The sequence below is a fragment of the Acanthopagrus latus genome, chromosome 5 (genome assembly GCF_904848185.1).
Source record: "Acanthopagrus latus isolate v.2019 chromosome 5, fAcaLat1.1, whole genome shotgun sequence".
Classification (NCBI taxonomy): domain Eukaryota; kingdom Metazoa; phylum Chordata; class Actinopteri; order Spariformes; family Sparidae; genus Acanthopagrus; species Acanthopagrus latus.
The window spans coordinates 14030882-14049889 of NC_051043.1; the positions used below are offsets into that span (position 1 = coordinate 14030882).

The 19008-nt window shown below is 41.9% G+C and overlaps 1 protein-coding gene across 2 annotated transcripts in view; it reads right to left on the minus strand.

The window, feature by feature from the left end:
• Positions 1 to 2900: 2900 nt before the first annotated feature.
• Positions 2901 to 19008, minus strand: part of znf608 (zinc finger protein 608) — a 48510-nt gene continuing 32402 nt past the window's right edge. Inside the window, exons 3-9 of one of the 2 annotated variants that reach the window (XM_037099463.1) lie at positions 17395 to 17482; positions 11454 to 13920; positions 9943 to 10420; positions 9102 to 9271; positions 6758 to 6905; positions 6070 to 6126; positions 2901 to 4534 (exon numbers count right to left, since the gene is read on the minus strand). In XM_037099463.1, coding sequence (XP_036955358.1) covers positions 4515 to 4534; positions 6070 to 6126; positions 6758 to 6905; positions 9102 to 9271; positions 9943 to 10420; positions 11454 to 13920; positions 17395 to 17482 — 3428 coding nt within the window. In that variant the 3' untranslated portion in view covers positions 2901 to 4514. The other variant, XM_037099464.1, reaches the window with a different exon arrangement.

The following is a 19008-nucleotide window of genomic DNA, read 5'->3' on the forward strand; positions in this document are numbered from 1 at the left end:
GTGGAACAGCAGGAGCCGTGTTTATTTGATTTAATTTAATTTAATTTGAATACGACATGGCCCATTCCTGATAGGATGATAAAATACACTACGGTCCATGTCCTGAACATGCACATGCATAAATGTACATGTATAAATTAAGAAACTCCTCCTTTGGTTCACTGTCAATAAAAATGATTAATTCCATAATGGAACGATATAGGAATATTATTCTTACTGTACACGAAAGATGGTTAAAGTACAGTAGCAAAAGCCAAACATTTCAGTATTTGGCATCAGTCATAACGAGGAAAGTGCACAGACAAAATAATTTATATAAACATCCTTTAATCATGATTGCCAAACATATGAATTAAGGCATATACAGTATAAAAAAGCAACAGCAGGTTTCATGTTTATACGATTTCAGTGTGTTATTAACTGGATACACCGGGTGAATGAACTGAACATACCAAGCAGCCTTTATAAGACAACACTGTGTCTCCCAAAAGATGACAGCATTTTGTAAACAGAGTTCATAGCACTATATTCAAGTAATAGAATGATCACTGATACTATGCAGGTAAGGTGTTGTGTAGGTGAGGCGGAGCCACTGATAGACAAGGTTGGGCCATTGGAAGTTCTCTGACTTAGTAATAATAGTTCCACCCCAAGTGATGTGAACATTGGATTACACTGCATCATGCTATTTTGTCAGAATGGGAAGAACTTGTAAACATTAATCATTTTTGGCTTGATCTCAATGTTGCAATGACAGCCTAAAAATACAATCAAGCCTAAGTTATTGTGTCACATTTTGTAAGAGTTCATTTTCATAAGACTCATCTGAATTAGCTGAATCCATTGCATTAGTGTTACTACCCAACTGTATTTTGAAGGTTTGCAGACAATAAGACACCACTTTTATCAATACTTTCCTTACTCTTTTGGCCAAAAGGTATATATCAAACAGGATTCCTGACAGCTCATAATTATGACTACCAGGCGAATCCAAATGGTTTTACCATTGGGTACCACTGCTCTAAATTAAGGTCAGTATGACACAAGATGAAATCACTATGGTCTAAATTGATGGAGTGCACCTTCTGGCAGCTAGTTTGGGTTGAGCATACAATGTTAGCAACCTAGCTAACTACAGTATCAGCTGACTGTGAAATTAATCTGGTTAGCTATTCTATCAGATTTGTACAGCAGCTAGCAGAGGCTAATGTTAACATTGAGCCTGTGTTCGAAATCAGTCCATCTACTAGTCTGAGCGTGTTAATGTGTACACTACATAGTACCATCAGAAATTACACTATGGAACAAAAAAGTAGTGTACACTCTATAAATGAGAAAATTACAGATGTGGGTCTCAACAGCTGTCAATAATGGTGCAAAAGGGAGTGATACTCTCTTTTTCCGGAGCCTGTCTGATCACATTCACACAGTTACACATTCACACCCGGAAGCTGCTCAGTACAACCACAGTCTGATCTGCGGCCACTGAGCAGCTCCACTGGCGTAGCCTTGTGGCTCGAGGGCCCCTCAGTGGGAAAAGCGCTGCCTTTCACTTTATCCAGTCGTTATTAGTCATCTGTCTGGGCCTTAAACCAACAACCTTGCGATCACAAGCGAGTGTCCATTAGAGAGAAGTCAATGAGTGAACAAGGGAGTGACTTCGAACACAGCCTATGATTTTGCTCAATGATCCCGCTCACTATTTAGCTGTTATTTCTCTAATCATGCAACAGAAAGCTCTATTTATGCAACTTAAGAGAAACTGCTTACCCTATTCAACTGGCAGTAGATGAATTTGGCATGTTTGTGTGGAACATGTTGTGTTTTGTGCTAATATCAGCAGGATACTACAATTATGTTAATGCCAGATGGAGGCGCTTCAGAGTTTCAGTGGGAGAAAAAGACAGAAATGGAAACATACAGTATCAATCACAGACACCCACCATGACATGACCCAACATTGTTCTCTTGGATGTGTGATGGATGATGCACCAGAATCTGTTCAACACCTGTTGCTGACACGTCTTTGCGGTAGAGATGTGGCAGTGGTTTGGCACCATTTGTTAAAGCTGACAAATATGTCTATCAGAGGCTCTGCGGTGAGCTAGTTAGCTTGTAGGAGGCATGGGAGCAGGGGCAGAGCAAAGGATTGTGGGACCCCTCACAAGGGTGCATCCCTCAAAATGTGGGCATCTTATTCAACAGACAATTCCAGTGTGATTTACTGAATTCCTGCATCACCATGTTGTTTTCCATCGCTGTATTGGATTTCCGACTGTCATCTTGTTTAATTCTATTTTTATTTAACCCTTGGTTATTATTCAAAATAAATATTCTGAAATAAACATCTTCTTGACTGATTTTATGACTCAATCCTTGTACAGCTGAGTCTAGAGCTTGAGTTACACTATACTCAAAGCTAAACTGAATTTAGCATGTTCTCAAACTGCTGTTTAATATGGCGCTGCAAGCAAATGCTTTGATATACAACTTGTAAGTTCCTTAGAAGACATAAATCTACAAAAACAGGTCTAACATCCTATGGCAAGCATGAAAATTTTGATTGACAAAAGATTATGCTTCTTTTTGGTCACACATTCACTATTGTACCTGAGCAAAACACCAAATTCCATTTAGTTTGAGTATAGTGGCGACTGTAGTGTTAATAATGTATGAAAAAAATGAGCAAAAATTCATATACACAGTGAACTGGAATTGCCCTTAAGAATGCTGTGACTCAAAGTAGAACTGGCACGTGTGTCTTAAAAAGAACGCCTTTAGCTTAGCACGCACTCACCAGCATCATTAACAACAATTTATTCTATAGCCCCAGGTTGTACTTTTGATTGAAGCATGTTTACTTGCAGTTGTTGTAGTCATATTCAAAAATCCTTGAATAGTCTTTTATTTTATGTTTTTTTTTCTTGTGTACACTGAATTTTGACACAATGTAAGTCTTTCTTCCTTGAACTAAACATAGACAGTACGTTACCATATTTGTTTGGGACCAAGAAAGAAGGAATGGTCTAAATTTGAATTGTGTAGCCTACCAAAGCTGACAGAAACAGCAGCTTGTACATCTGTATAGTGATGACTGTTATCATGGTTAGCACAATAGTTAAGGTATAGTTAGGTTTAGGCACAAAAACTAGGTCAGGATTGGTCGAAAATAAGCTACTAGCTAATGTTAGGAAACTTTGTTTTCATTTGGCATGACAATCTGACCATACGGTCCATTTAGTAGCTATTTTGGAGCTTTCAAACATATCATACAATTACTCAGCTGCCATGAAATTGTAGACAGACTGCAAAAAATCAACTTTCAACTGTGATGCAATCATGAAGTGATGAAAATTTGAATATCCACAATTCCATGCCAACTGGATAATCTGCTGAGGAAGATGGTGTGAAACAACTGAAAGCTTCAGATCAGCTATAGATTGGACCTCATGATGAGACGGTTTTGCCAACTGCTCCATCACGGACTGCTGGTAGCAGGCAGGAAAGAAACAGCAGCTTCCAGCACTGTAGCAGTAGCATGCCAGTAGATCGTATAGAATCAATATGTTTGGGAGAACAGTCTCCAGAAGCTCTAGAGGCACAAACTGAGGCTAACATTCTCTAAATGACACACATACCATCAGCTCTAACCAAATTGGAAATGTGCAACCTAAACTACATCGAAGGACAAACTGCTGCACATGAACTTGAGTCAGTTAATAAAGAAACAGCAGCTCTGTTCCTGCTGGTTTTTCCCACTCTGCCCGCTGCTCCCCTGCATGGCTGATGGAGATCAACATAGAGTACGATAAAGCATGTTAGTGCTCTGCCATGAATCTGTACAGAATATATACACCACTGGGTTCCTACATGGCACTGGGCAGGTCGATGTGAAGGTTTACTCTCACATAAAGACAATACAATCAACATGGTTACGCTCAAGTACAGGTTAGTAATACAAATGTAGCGTCAGCACTATGGAGGGAGGAGGACAACTTCAATAATCATAATGAGAATAATAAGGATAATAATAGATTTTTTAGCTTCCTAATGCTGCTTCCCAACAGGAGTTTAAAAAAACCATCAACACTATTGGGATAACGTGAGTCGTCATCAGTACATTCAGTCATATCATCGTCATAATACACTACGATAAATGTGCATTTCATAAAGCTGCGGCTGGGCTGAGTGCACGGCGCGCTGAGTTGTTTCCTTTTATACATGCCGCCCGCTTCTGTCAAAATCCTGCAAAACTGAAAGCTCCAAAAGTCAGTGATCTGGGTTTTTTATACAGATAGTTCCTCCCTCAGAAAGGTCCTCGATCCCGCTCTCTGTCCCTCTGTTTGCTCTTTGTTGACGTGTTATAAAACAGGTGGCTGTCATTAGTAAGAAATGAAAGAGGTTTTTTTTAATTTTGTGTTCTCTGCCTCTCAGCGAGGCGAAGCTTATTCAACACCATGGAATTGATGTCTGATAAATCTGCCGTTCCTCATGTGAGACGTGGTCACATGGTCCTACTTCTTCCCGTCGCTCTCTGTGGAGACAAGAGGACAAAACGTAGGCTTTCAGTCAAACACACTGTGGTCAGACAATTGGTTTTGATCGCTTAGGAAATCTAACAAAAGACAGAAGACCACTAGATGTCCTTACACACTGCGCCTTTGAGCCCTCAGATAAAGTGAGTAGAAAAGTATCTGCTGCCGTACCACCAGACCACAGAGCAGCTATTTTCCCCAGGTAGACAATGATAACAAAAACAAGTCCATGTATTCATTAATATAACTATAACAACATAGTTAAGCTGTGATAGTGAGAGAAAAACATCAGAAAATAATTGACGAGTGATCTTCAGATATCAGGCGTGAACATTTAAAAATGTTGCTGCTTCTGGCTTCTGTTGGAAACTGCAGCTATTCTACTTCATCTCTCTGCTGCTGTGTGTTCCCACTGTCAGCATCACTCATGTTAATCTCCTCTATTTCACAGCAATTACCATTTATAGATAACTACAGTCTTTGCACCAGTGAGGTAATCATCATATTATGCTGTTTAACTGCCTGGCAGGTTCCCTCTGCATTATTTCACACTTTCACCCAAATGCAGTGATACATGGCTGATACAAATATATGGAAAACACTACAAAGTGGATGATTATCTGCTGGATGACAATTTAGGCAACAAGACATGAGACTCAGAGAGTCGATGATGAGGTGAGCTGTTACTCCCAGTAGAGAGGGCTTAGATATCTGATTTATTGAACCACAAGACGCGACTGTTCTCCAGCTTCTTCTGCTCCCAGTTTGTATTTTATGCAAGAAAAAAGGAGCCAGTTCACTTCATAATAGTTGAGCTTGGTGGTAAATCTCTGAATCCGCAATCCGCACTGAGGCACAGCTGAGCTGACAAAGATATTCTGCACTAAAACTCACGAATCATGTAAAAGATTAACAAGAAACCACAACAAGGTGACACTCGCCACTTTAGCAGTCTGTAAGTGAAATGCCTTTAGTTGAGGAATTGCATTCTGCAGGCCCTATGGATAAAAACGGTACGAGCACCATCGACACCATTGACATAGAAGTATTCGCTGCCATATCACCAGACTATACAGAAGGTTCTTTTCTCAGACCGTGAGACCCGTCAACTCATCCACAGCACTATGCTATAAAAAAAATAATGTGAAATTTCAGAAACCAAACTGCTGACAGGCATTAAGAATAACTATGATAAAGGCATCAGCATCAATCTGAGACTGAGATCAATCTGAGTTTCATAACCAGTTAAATATTCTTTGTAGAATGTTTAAATGAAATGACAAAGCTGCATTTACTGTCTTTTTTTAAAAAAATAGCTGAGACATTAAAGAATGCACTTTATTGTATGTTTCTAACAGCTGAAGAAATTAAGAATAACAACAGAAATCAAGATATTCAAATTACCATGACCAGAACAGGCAGGAGCATGGGATAAATTAATCAGTGTGAACAGTACCACTACTTACCACACTGATTAAATCTCTAAACTATCCTAACATAACAACTTTAATATTGCTAGCACAGACAAACTTACCAGTAGAGGAGTGTCCCGACACCTGCTGACTGGAGACCAGCGACCTGGAGCTCAACCCTATGTATCAGAGAGCAGTGAGAGAGTGAGAGAGTGAGAAATCAGCCGTGAAACATCACATTGCAGCAGAAAATTGCCCTGAAAACTGCCATTCATTCAACCCTGAACTAAACATTGATAGTAGCAGATGAACTGTAACTGCAAGCTGACAAAAAGCTGAAGCCTTGCCTGCCTTGGGCAGATCATTTTGATTTCAATGGTCTTCATGAAAAGCTGAGGGATGTGTTTTTTTCACTGTAGATGGAAAAAAAACACACTCTCAAAGAGGAGAACCAGTAGCACAAAGTAAAAGAATAACAAGAACAATTTCTAAGAACTTATACTATATATACTACTTGTACTATATACTTTGTGCTACTATATATTACTCAACTACATCTTAAAGGGAAATATTGTAGCTTTTTCAACACTATGTGTATTTGACATCATTAGCACCTGCCTGGTTACTTAACAAATTTTAAGCTTTGCTAACAAAATATATAAAGAGATAATAGATAAATAATAATAGATGTTTCTTTTTATAGATTTAAATTTCTCAAACTGAATCTACAGAGCTGAAACGGTCAATCACTCATGGTTGATGTCAGTCGGCTTCAGGTTGATACATTTTGGGCTTGGTGTGTAGTCGTACCTTGGTAGATGTCATACTGCCCTGCCATCAGGTTGTAGCTCATACCCAGGTGTGTGTGATGGTGTGTGTGGAGGTGTCGGGCGAAGGACACGTGGTTCCTCTCTCGCTCTGTCTCTCTCTCTCCCTCAGGGGAACCCTTCTCGCCAGGCTATAGAAAAAAAACACACATCTGGATATACACTTTTTACCAAACAGTCTCTGACCCCACAAAGGACATTCACTTGATGATATTTTAAGAGGTAGCATCGTGTTGTAGGTTTGTGCATATTTTTATTACTAAATAGCAAGAACCACTGAGGACTGTTTATGAGCTGTGGTTCCACTTCTGTCCATGTGATACTGCAAAAGATGATACCCTAAAGTGAGTACTGAAACTTTAAATTTGCTTTACAGCTTCCAACTCGAGATGTTTTTCTTTCATGAGGAAGCTGGCTCTTAACAGCTGTCTTCGCATCTTCTTATGTCAGTTTAAGTGGTGGTTTTATTATGTTTGTTCCATTAAGATGTCTGGATGTCATCCTTATTGCCTAAATTTGTGTTTTCTGGCTCTGGTAGCCAAAGTGACTGCAAATGTTCCCCAGCAGAATGCAAATCTGTACAAGCCAGAGCAGAGACAACACTTTGGTATTAAGTCCCAGAACAACTTAAAGGATCATGATAAAAATCTTTTTTTTTTTAAAATATATTCACATATTTTATTTCAGACGGCCACACAATGAAACTCAAGTTGAAGAGGAGATATTGGTACTCGGTCTCAGCAATTGCCATGCCTGCAACCATAGCACTGCGTGGTATCACAGACAAGTGTGTGTGAGTGTATTGTTTGTACTGCACTACTACACTTGGGGCCTGCACTACGAAGCAGGATTTGTGGTTAACTTCAGGGTTCACCTACCAGGGTACATCGCCATGGGAACTTATACTGCACACCTAACGTGCTCAGGAGGAGAAAATGTTTGAGATAACAGATCATCTCATATAAAAGCACCACCTTCTGACCGATCCATCTTCTGGAAAATGGCATTTTCATTTGTATGAGATTCAGTGAAGCTTGGTGTGCATGTTGTTAGAGCTGTAGGGTGCCCCCCCCCTTGTCTTGTCTTCCTTACATTTCTCCTCTTGGCTGCAAGCGGTGTCAAATCCTTTTAATTGCACTTATGTATAGCAATTTCACCCAATAACAGAGACTGATAGAAGGACTAAAGCTGTGTTACTTATCAGTCATATTTTTTTATCTTTTATTTTAATTTGCTCTGTTTGATGCCAGAGTGGTTGCTTCTGCAATAATATTCATGCATTTACACTGTCATTAATCTCTTGCCTGCATTTGGCAGCTGCAACTGTGTTTTTAGCCTGGATTATATGTCTTCTACCATTTGACTCATATTGTGGCTTTCTCATATACAATATTCTTCTCTGGAAATCCCAGGTTGATGACCAGGTTGATAGCCTGTGTGACCGCTTGGCATGACAGTAATTGTTGGGGTTGTTGAAGCCAGAAAACAGAAACACATCTTGACTATGTATGTAGTAGAGGCCTCTTGAGAACATACTGTGACGTTGAAAAGAAATAAGTATAGAAAGTGTTTCAATATGTATCTCAAACAACTTTTAAGTTCATTAAGTATTAAGTAAATTAATTGAAACCAATAACTGCCTAAAAAAGAACTACCCTTCTTTTTCACTCATCTGTTTCCATTTTGCTTGCAGCCTGAATCCTGCCTGACCCTGTGTGGAAATCTGATTTGTACGATCCGCATATTTGATTTGGGATAAGCTTTTGACGCCGGATGCCCTTCCTGATGTAAGCCCCCCCGTACATCCAGGCTTGGGACTGGCAATTAGGAATGTATTGGCTTGTGCATCCACATTGGCTGGAGAGCAACATGAAAGTGAAAATGTCTTGCCCAAGGACATTTGACTTGCGGACAGAATTGAAATGCCAATGCTGTGATCAGCAGATGACCTGCTCCACCTCCTGAGCCACGGCCACAAAAACAATGAAGCAGAACTCTAACAGCTTAAACACAATGTGGTCTGTCTTATAAAATGTTGGGGATGTTAAGCCTTCTTGGTTATAATTGGACTAATAAGTACTGAAACACCTCCCAGCTCTTCTAATTATTAATTTGCAGTGTATGAGATGTATGCTCTATACCAAATAAATCATTTATAATAGAAATGATTGAGAGAAATTGCATCAGTTACGTGTCAAGCATTAAGTCTATAAGATTTACAAGCAGGGATATCTGATCAGGAGACATCAGATCTGTGCTGTGTTACAAAGATGTGTGACGCTGTGAGCTGAAGGGTGGATGTGGCAGTGAAGTGAGTGATGTCTCACAGCAGGTGATTTTCCATGGTACTGATGGCTCTGCTGCTGCAGCAGCTCCATGGCTGAGGATGAGGAGTCGCCGCTGCTCTGCTTGCTGCTCACCACTCCTCCTCTGCTGGGCGGAGTCACCTCCGACTCCTCCCTGCCCGCCGTCTTACCGTACAGAGGGTAGTGGAAACCTGGTGGCCACAAACAGATACAAAGCAGCCAAAGAAAACATAAATACACATGCACAATGACTTTAGGCATACAAAATGAAACTTACTTTTTGAGGCCTTTTCTGAATTGACTGCTTTTGACTTTTGACTTCTTTCAGTGCTTTAACATCAACCGACATCTCAGCTGCGTTAATCTCTTAATCTTCAGCTCCCCAACATTCAGCCCTTCAGGTGTTGGGTCAACTACTGACGGTGATTACAAAGAAACCTACACCTGTCCACAAGGCTTAAAGAATCAGGTTGGTGGTCGACTCATCCTGCCAATTCAAAATCCACCTTCCAGCAAATCTAAAACTTACTAATTAGGATGTTATAGCTTATTGTTTGTTGATTTGAACAAAAATCAATGATTAGTAACATCAGTTCAGCTATTGCCAGTCTTTGTGCAAAACTATGCTAACTGGCTTTTGACTGTAGCTGTATCGTACAGTCATGGATCCCAATGCATTGCTTGCTAAGACATGCCCTACTCTGCCTTTGGTTGGTTATCTTCATCAGTTGGGTTGGGGAGATTTATGCATGAGGAGTGATTAGTTTGAGTAAGAATATCATGGTATGCCAATTAAAGGCAGAGCAGGGGAACTATTAGCAGGAAAGGCAGTTGAAAGGTATGGTTTCAGTCAGACTCTTACCTGGGTAATTGTGGACCAGGGTTGGGGACACCCCCCTATAGGAGCCTCCGCTGCTCTCACACATTGCTAGGTATGGCGGGTAAGAGGAGTGCTGATACTGGATGTAGGGCTGCTGGGGGGTCATGGGAGGAGACACCGCCGCCCGGGCACTCTGGGACTCCTCAGCCAACCCTCCCATTGACTCCTGGCCTTGATCATCTAGCCCATCCAGCCTGTCTGACTCCTCTGCATCGATGCTCGGCAGCAGGTCGTGGGATCCATGGTGCCTGGCTTTTTTGGCATCTCCGCCCACACCTCCTCCTCTTTCTCCCACACCTCCTCCTCCTGAAGACATCTTGGCCCCGGCAGGCTCCACGGTAGTTGCCCATTCTTTTCCCCTGTCTGCCTCACCCTCCTCGGCCTCCTCGCCATGTTGACTCTGTAGCTCTGAGTATTTGCTGTGAACCAGGCAGTGAGCCCAGGCCGGGCCGTCTGAGGGCTAGATCGATGGGGACAAGTGTTGGTGCTAGATGCAGTGTTTCCCCTATAAGTCTTTGTTAACAGTGGTGGGTGGGAGTCATTTTGGGGTCAGTTCAACTTCGGTCCACGTCTTTGTCCCAGTTTTTGTTTATCTGGCCAGTTATAGAGCTAAAACGAAATACCTATTTCATAGGTCTTAATGTTAACCCTGAAGCATTTTGTCTCTTTTGTGTTTTTTGGCAGGAAAAGAAGGATAATTTATGACTTTCATTTTCTTTTTAGCAGGGTTGGAGAATTTCTTGCTGCGGTGGCCCACCGCTGCTGAATGACTATAGAGGAAACACTGTGTAGTTGAGTGAACAGAACCATAGACAGACCATCTATCACTGGCTCTGGGTGTGATGTTGATGAAGGATGACGACGTTTCAACAGCAGGCGGCCATTCACAGGTGGGATGTGGCGAGTGTGGCATCCCTCTCAATGACACGAATCAAGACATGTCTCACACATGATCAACTGCAGAATTTTGGCCAAACTAGAGGGAAAAATCAACCTAGCCACCCAAACAGAGCTTTCATTCAGATCATACACCCTTTTTACATAACCCAGCATGGCTAGAGTACGCAGTTAACTGCATCATGAGATGACATGGTTAAAGATCTGTACAAGCTTTCTGAAAAAGCAGCTCATATCAAAACAAACACTTGTGTATCAGAAATGTTTTCTTTTGTTTCTTTATGTGTTCGTTTGTACATTTACAGCTAAAGTGAATTATTCATTTACCCCATTAATTCTTACCCTTATCATTAAAAACATCTGCATCCATCAAATCAAACTACATGATTTTGATTTATACCAAAATAATTTCAGTATTATGCCAACGAAGAGCTACAGCACCACAGAAGCCACATGGTCTTTGTTATTAGCACCTATTGGTTTGGCTGTACACAATGTGTGATTAATCTCTTTGTGACACTCAACAACAGTCATTAATGCACACCAACAACACCATCAGCGGCGGCGGCAGATTATAGACAGAGGGAGAAACTTACACTGGAAAAGGAAACATTTGAGTCCAGATCTGTCTGACTGTTTGGGTTGTGGAGTGATGAAGAAGAGGAAGAGGACGGTGACTTGATGTCATCGCAGTCTTTCATCGAGACCTGGTGCTGGTCCACCATGCCACCGTGCACAGCCTTTACGCCCAGTCCCCTTTCTCCCCTCTCACTCATCTCCACGTAGGACAGGATGGGTTTGGGACAGCAACCTTTAGTACCATCTGGACCTTTACTTAGCATGGGTCCACCGACTGAAGCCCCGACAATATGTTTGTCTTCCTCACTGTCTCTCACCCCCTGTCCCCTCTCGCCCCTCTGCTTGGCACTGTGCGTCTGGTCGCAACATTTGGAAGCCAGTAACAGTTTCTGGTCCATGTACAGTCCTCTGGAGTACTGGCCATAGTACAATGACTGGGCCAAAGCAGTCTGGGTCTGACTCATAGCCAGCTGAAGCTGAGATTGAGGTGGCCCATCGCCTTTCTTTGAATCTAAGAACTCATGGGAGGAGCCTTTGTCATCCTCCTTTACTTCTTCCTTTCTTTCTTTCCCTTTGCCATCAAGAGCAGAGCTTTTGTGGAAAGCAACGCTGCTGTTGTTTTGCCTGTCCGATTGCATGTAACCTTGCAGATAGTAGGGCTCGTAGCTGTGGTAGTATGGAGACTGGGGGTCTTTTGATGAAGGGGCAGATGCTGTGGGTGGGGTTTTACCAGGGTTACCATGGTTGCTGTTACAGCTCACCTCTGATGAGGTTGAGGAGCTAGACTTGGATCTGATTCCATCTGAGCGACATTCAGAAGATCCCCCATCGTCCCCGGCATCTGAGATGTCAGAGTAGGCGGGGCTGTTGTTTTTGCTGTTGCTGTCTGCTGCTGCCAGGCAACCGCCACTAGGGTCAAGCCGCGATGAACCACCAATTGAGGGACTGGGGGCGTTGTCAGTGAAGGTGTAGACCTTATCAGCCTCAGCTCGGATACTGGCCATCCTACTCTCCTGGCTTTCCGTAAGCCCATTCATCACATCTTGCTTACTAAGGTGCTCCTTCAGAAGGCTCCCAGAAATTTCCTTAACACCCATTTTAGAACCACCACCACCACCATCTTCCATTTTGAGTCCACTGCTGTCCCCGTTAGGCGTCCTGGTCGGTGCATCTTTGCTATGTTTGTCCTTCAGCCTCCGTTTCTCTTTCTTTCTGGTCTCTTTGCTGCAATTAACCAAGGTGGCTTTGACAAGGCTCGGTTCCACAACGATACTCAGCTTTGGTTTGATGGGTTTCAGAGGAAGGTTTTTACTGGTGAGTCCTACAGCTGCCATTGGTGTGGGCTGCTGTGAGGTGGCAGTATCTGCTGTGCCTGTTGGATACGCTGTGTTGGGTATGGCGATCAGCTTGGGTGGGGCAGGGGCCGGAGCAATCGGCCGATTGGTTCGTGACTTGGATAGCTTCTCAACTTTCCCGTTGGCCTTCTTGCCTTTGTCACATGCGCCTCCCTTTTTGTCAATCAAACCCTCTGCTTCCAGCTTGGGCATCTCTACCGTGGAGTTTCTGTCTGGTACCATGCAGTTCTCCAGAACCACGGTCATGTTGGATATGATGGGCAGATTGCTAAGGTCATCAATGAGCCCATCTTTCAGCAGTGAGGTTCTTCTGGTCTTGGAGTTAGCAGTGGGTGTGTGGTCAGTGCTGAGGAGTAACCTTCTGTTCTTAGGCGACCCCACCGTGGTCACCTTATATAGAGGAGCAGGTTTCTTTGAGGAGCTGTTGGTATTAGTGCTGTTAGTCTCTGAGAGGTCATATGTCATGTTGCTGATGGTGTCCTCACAGTCTGATATTCGTTCCTCACTCTCTGCATCCTTCATGGGCTCGAGCTCAGGCTTCCTCTGCTCCTCAACCTCGAGGTGTGCATGGGTCTGGTGGTAGCGCAGGCCATTGATGTGCTTGTAGCGTTTAGTGCAGTTGGGGTGTGGGCAGTCAATGAGGATGGGTGGGGGAGGTGGTGAGGAGGCACAACCTCCTCCGGGGTCCATGAACGATGGATCAGATTTGCCTTGCGGTGTGGATGGGGCGCTGCGGGATTTGGCTCGGATCCTCTTCCCATTCCCGTTTTTGATGTCATCAGAGGAGACCAGGCTGAGGTCCAGGTCAGCTGGCGGTTTGTTCTTTCGCTTCCCAGACGAGAGAGAGGACGTACTGTTTGCAGGTTTCACCTCCTCAACAGTGAAGAAAGAAGGCGGTGCTCGGCAGTTGCTGTTGATGAGGTTCAGGCTTCCTCTCCGTCCCTTGCTGTGGATGGGTGCAGTGGTTCCAGCCACACCTCCTCCACGGCTCCTGTGCTGTGATAAACCCCTGACTTTGGCAGCAGGTGTCGGCTCAATGCAGGGCCGCTCAGCCATGGCCATTCGCATCCGTTTTCCCCGGCCACGCCCACCTGGCAACTCAGGATCACTGGAGGGTGACTCACAAAACCTTAATGGAGAGGGAGAAACAAGTGGATTTAGAAGAAAACTCCTCTTAATAATCATATACTTGCAGTCTGGAAACACTTCAGATATGAGACAGTGAGTGTTTTCACTTTAGCTTTGATTGTTTTGTACTGTGCCAGAGTATGCTTCACACCTGATGCGAAATGAAGTGACTTTTCTATTAATATAACATCGCTGCAGTTCAGGAAGAAAGAAACTTACAGAACAACATTCATAGCAACTTCTAATGTAGTTTGGCTGGTTGATATATATCAAAATGTACTGTACATCAAAGTGGACCTTCAAATACTAATTTTGTTACCTTACTGCATCAAAGATTTACAATATATGAGACTTTCTGCATTGCATTTTGATGAATCACATCATATTTCATATTTCTGTTTTACATAATTTTACACTGTATCATTTTACATTGTATTGTGTGGTGTAGTAGTTGTTGAATTCATGTCCTAAATCATAAACTGAAAAACACATCAAGCCACTGAGCTGTTTTTGTTGATTCTGCTGTTCTTGAAAGGTTTTAACCCGAGGAGGAGCAGGTTCATATCTTCACCCAAATTGAACTCTTGTGCCATCAGAGAAAAACCTTGCAAGATAACAGATTATCATTCAGGGCTCATGTGGACCACTTTACCAAAACGTCAAGGATACAAAATTGATTTTTTTCTGTACAAAGCCTGCTTCTCTTTCGATAACATAAAAAACCTGTACAATCCACAGTTATCTCTGTATTTGATTTCGAGGCATTTTGTATTCACATAACGTACCTTCTACTTTGAAGTCTTTTGATGCTGTTTACTAGACTGCCTTGCATCTTAACAGTGGAGATTTTCCGCACTCACATGTTGTTATTTATATCAAAAACCTGTCTGCTTGGATGGAAAAATGCATTGCTTCATCTTTAGCTGCACGTTACGGCTTTATTTTCTGGAACCACGGATCTTGCGTTTTTGCTAGCCTGTTAATGCATTAATTATGACACCATGTCCACAGGACTGGTTGGTGTTAAATACTCAATGAATAAATTCTGACCTTGGAAAGACTGTTTTGGGTGTTAATCACCTTATTAATGAAAAAGACTGCAAAGCACGTTGAGACGAGACTTTCTTGTCCCCCTCTGTGATTTTAAAACGATGATATCTCACATTGCCTATGATGTTTGTAATTGCTTTTTTACATCAGTGTGTCCCTGATGTGTCACCGAAGCTGCCTGTCTAACTGAAATTTGATGTATTTTCCTTCAAGGTGACGCACCTAGTTGGTTTTATTTCAAAAAATCTCAGACTTGTTTGTTACATTTTGAGCTTTTAATTTAATCATTGCATCTTTTATTGTTCGTTTACAGGTTCATTCAAAGACAGATGATGAATCATTGAAAAGAAAGCATTTTCTCCCACTGAACTGAATATAATAAAACAGCATTCAGTCACAGACGTCCGCAGTGACAAGAGTCCAAATAAAAAAAGCAATTTAGTCCCTGGTTTCTGAGATTAAGCTGTAATTGCCATGACAACAACAATTTACATACCGGAGCAATAATTGAGAGGTTTCAGCCCTGCGAGGAGGGACTGTCACATTTACCACTCAGCAATTACAAAAACCACTCTCCATTTGTAAAACAGTTGGGATGCACTGTGGAGAGTGTTTTTGTTAAAGCTCATCATAAGAACAACAGCTGACAGCCCCAGAGCCAATTTATCCTTTTTGTAATCATTTTAGCAGCATTAAAGCACTTGAAAAAAAATAAGTGCTCTTTTCAGTTAATCAAATCAACCATCAGCAGCTAATAAAAGCCAATAAGAATAACAATAAAATCATTACACATGACAGATCAAAGAGGGAAATACACCAAGCAGAGATTATTTGAGGCTTCCCCTTAATATGTGTTAACAATTAGAATAAGAATTGATTTCAGATATCATTTTATATAAAGACAGTTGTTGTGCACACAGACATCTGAAAACACTGTAAAGCATCAACTCGTCATCTAGTTTGTCGCTTGTGGCCAAAAAAATAGAACAGTGTCCTATTTTTGTAATCCTTTGTTGCCCTGGGGCAATGTGAGGAGCCAGTCACCATCAAACTTGAGCAAAATGGTGTCCTGTTTGTAGGATTCAAATCAACAGTCAGTGGCTGCAAATGGCAACAAATGATTGATCAATGTCACAATGCCACCAAATGGGAACCAGTAGTTTCTGCATAAATATTTTACCATGACCATTTGTTTCCAATTAAGATTAGCTGGCTTTAAAGTGACTCTGAAACATAAGTCAGAAGCATGGTTAGCGATTAACAATATTTTGTTTGCGACCAACATGACATTAATTTGTACCCAACACGGAGAAACAGCTAACAATGCTAACAGCAATTTTGGAGCTACAACCACACGAGTCCATTGACAAACCCATCTTCATAAATTAATGTTTAAAGAACTCAGACGACTGGAGAAATGTTTTACATGAAAGACTACAGTTTTCCATGAAACATGCATGGGGGGGTGGTCAAAAATGCTCAAGCAACAAAGAGTCATCTCATCAGTGTGCTGACTCAGCAATCTCGTTAAAGAGAGGGGGCAATGGACAAGATGTTGGTATCAGAGACGGTCTGATTTCTGTTTTTAGCCTGAATGGTACTGACTAACCATGTGTGAGCAGACTTTGGTAGCACGCAGCTAAAAGAGCCCCAATTTCTTTATAGAGATTCCCCAAAATGGAATCTCTCACTCCATTCTTCTGTCTCAGGTTTCTAATTTGATGGTGAATAGTGACGGCCACACAGAAGAGGACCTGCTTATCTGGTATCCAGATATCTGCTGGCTACACAGAAAGGCCCAAAACATTGGCCGTTGCAGCCCGTTTTCTGATTTGTAGTTCATTATAAGGGTCAAACACACACGTCTTTGTTATTGGTTGTGGCTGCAACTTTGCCGGTCAAAGTTCACTGATGTCGAACCCCACCCGAAGCTGGGATGCAAAACAGTTTTTCCAGCAAACGCAACTGTTTGATTTGCCCCTTTGCTTGGATAGTATGGAATTTAAATAGAGATGAATGCCTGCCACTGTTGCAAAAAATACAGCAAAACATGTTTAAAGTTAGCCACCATAAGTCATACCAGACTTAGAACCATTTCAGCAGCAAAAGCCCATTGAGGTGACAAACTGTGCATTGTCTTGCTTTTGAAGTCCACTTTGTATAAGTTAGGGGGAGAATGTTGTCTTTCAAAAGTCACACATTATGACATAAAAGTACACTGTGATTTTTACAACCGAACCTCCAAGCTCACCATTTTATTTATAGCTCATCTAAACACTTCTCATCTTAAGTCTCAGCAGTGAGCTGAGAGACATTTGTGGATATTTGGGAATGCGACAAAACATCTAATATGTTTTATAATATAATTTGTCTTCTTTGGTGTAGAGTAAGGACATGAAAACGGCTTTTTAGAGTGTAGTATTACCTTGGAGGAGCCCAGTCGTGTTTGGTGCAGTCTAACAGAGTTCCCACGTAGGTTCTCTTCCTCCACGTCACGTTCACCACCAGTACACCTGTCAGTGACACAGCACAGAGACAGAGCGGTCAGTAACACAGGGTTTAGGATTCACAGATACGATGGTCGGTTTGTGTTGGATTGGAACAGCCTTCAAAGATAAAATTGACACTAACAGTTGCATACAAGCACAATTAAAAATGCTGTTTTATATCAATATAATAAAAACAAAGACTCAACGATGAAACAGGTGTGGTATATCACATCTGCCTCTCTGAAAAGAGCTTTCCAGCCTTCGTTTGCCTTTTTTTTTTTTTACTTTTAGAGCAGCACTTCCTTTCTTGCATGTATCACCTCCCGTTTTACCTCTGCAGACATTCTCGTGGCTTTGTTCTCATTTCTGTCTAATGAAGGAACTAATGAAACACTCGTGAAAGACAAATGTGCAAAAATCAAAGAAGCACCTTAGAAGAAAAAGAATATCAGTCTGATGCTCAGACGACGGAGGCAGTTAACGGTTCAGACAGAAAGAACTGTGGCCACCTGAAGGACGGAGTTCACAGTTTTAACAGGCTGAAATAGTCTTCAAAATGGTTCAGATTGTTAGTTGCAGCCTGTGTTGTCCTCAAACTGATATTAGTTGGCAGCATCTGAGGAGGAAAACACAGTCTTCCGTTCCTGTCAGGTTTTTGGTAAAGGAAGGAAAACTCAGTCCTTGACGTGTGAGCTCTAATCTAAGGATTGACGACCCTTCAGCCGTCTGAAATAAATGTCTCCCTCTTCCTTTTCTTCTTTCTCTCTCGGACTGACATTTGAAAACCATTAACCTCTGTTTTTGTGATGCGCCAGCGGCAAAGCCAAGCAAATCAAATTTTGGATGCATTACAGCATTAAAATGAGGTTTGACTGCAACACACGACTTCTTGCTCTTCAATTAAGTCTGATGGCCGCCACCGTCACAAAACACTCTCGCAGACAAATGTGAGCCGGGAAACGCTGCCAAGTGTGGCGCTCACTTTAACAAGAGGTGGATGGTGATCAGGGAGATTTTTGCTTTTCATCACAAGGCACTAAAATCTGCACTAAAGTGGCTTTGTGGTTTGATAAAATGTATTTTCGACATACGACAACCTGACATTTATATTCTGTATGACTTCATTCATTGAAGCCATGATGATATATGTGTAAACTTAAGGGGACATTTTTCATGGGAAACTGGGATGCTGCAACATTTAAATATCTTGTCTAGGTTTTAGCTCGATGTCTGCCATCTGCACAAGTGGCACTAAAACTGAGTCGACAGTTGGGATTGAATAATGAACAGCATGAAACCCTGTATGTTATTGCGACATCAGAAACTGGCTCATCCTTAATTCTCAACTACTGATGTACTGAAATGACAGTGGCTGGATGCTGAGGAGTCAGAAAACACACCCACACCAACAACTGATCAGAAATCAGAATCTTAGTAACACATAGAAAGATACAAAATCAGGGTTTTCGTGTCCAATTGCCAAACATCAAATGCTGAATACTATCAAAACCAGTATAACCAGTGTGTTTGTGGACACACTCAGTGTGTTT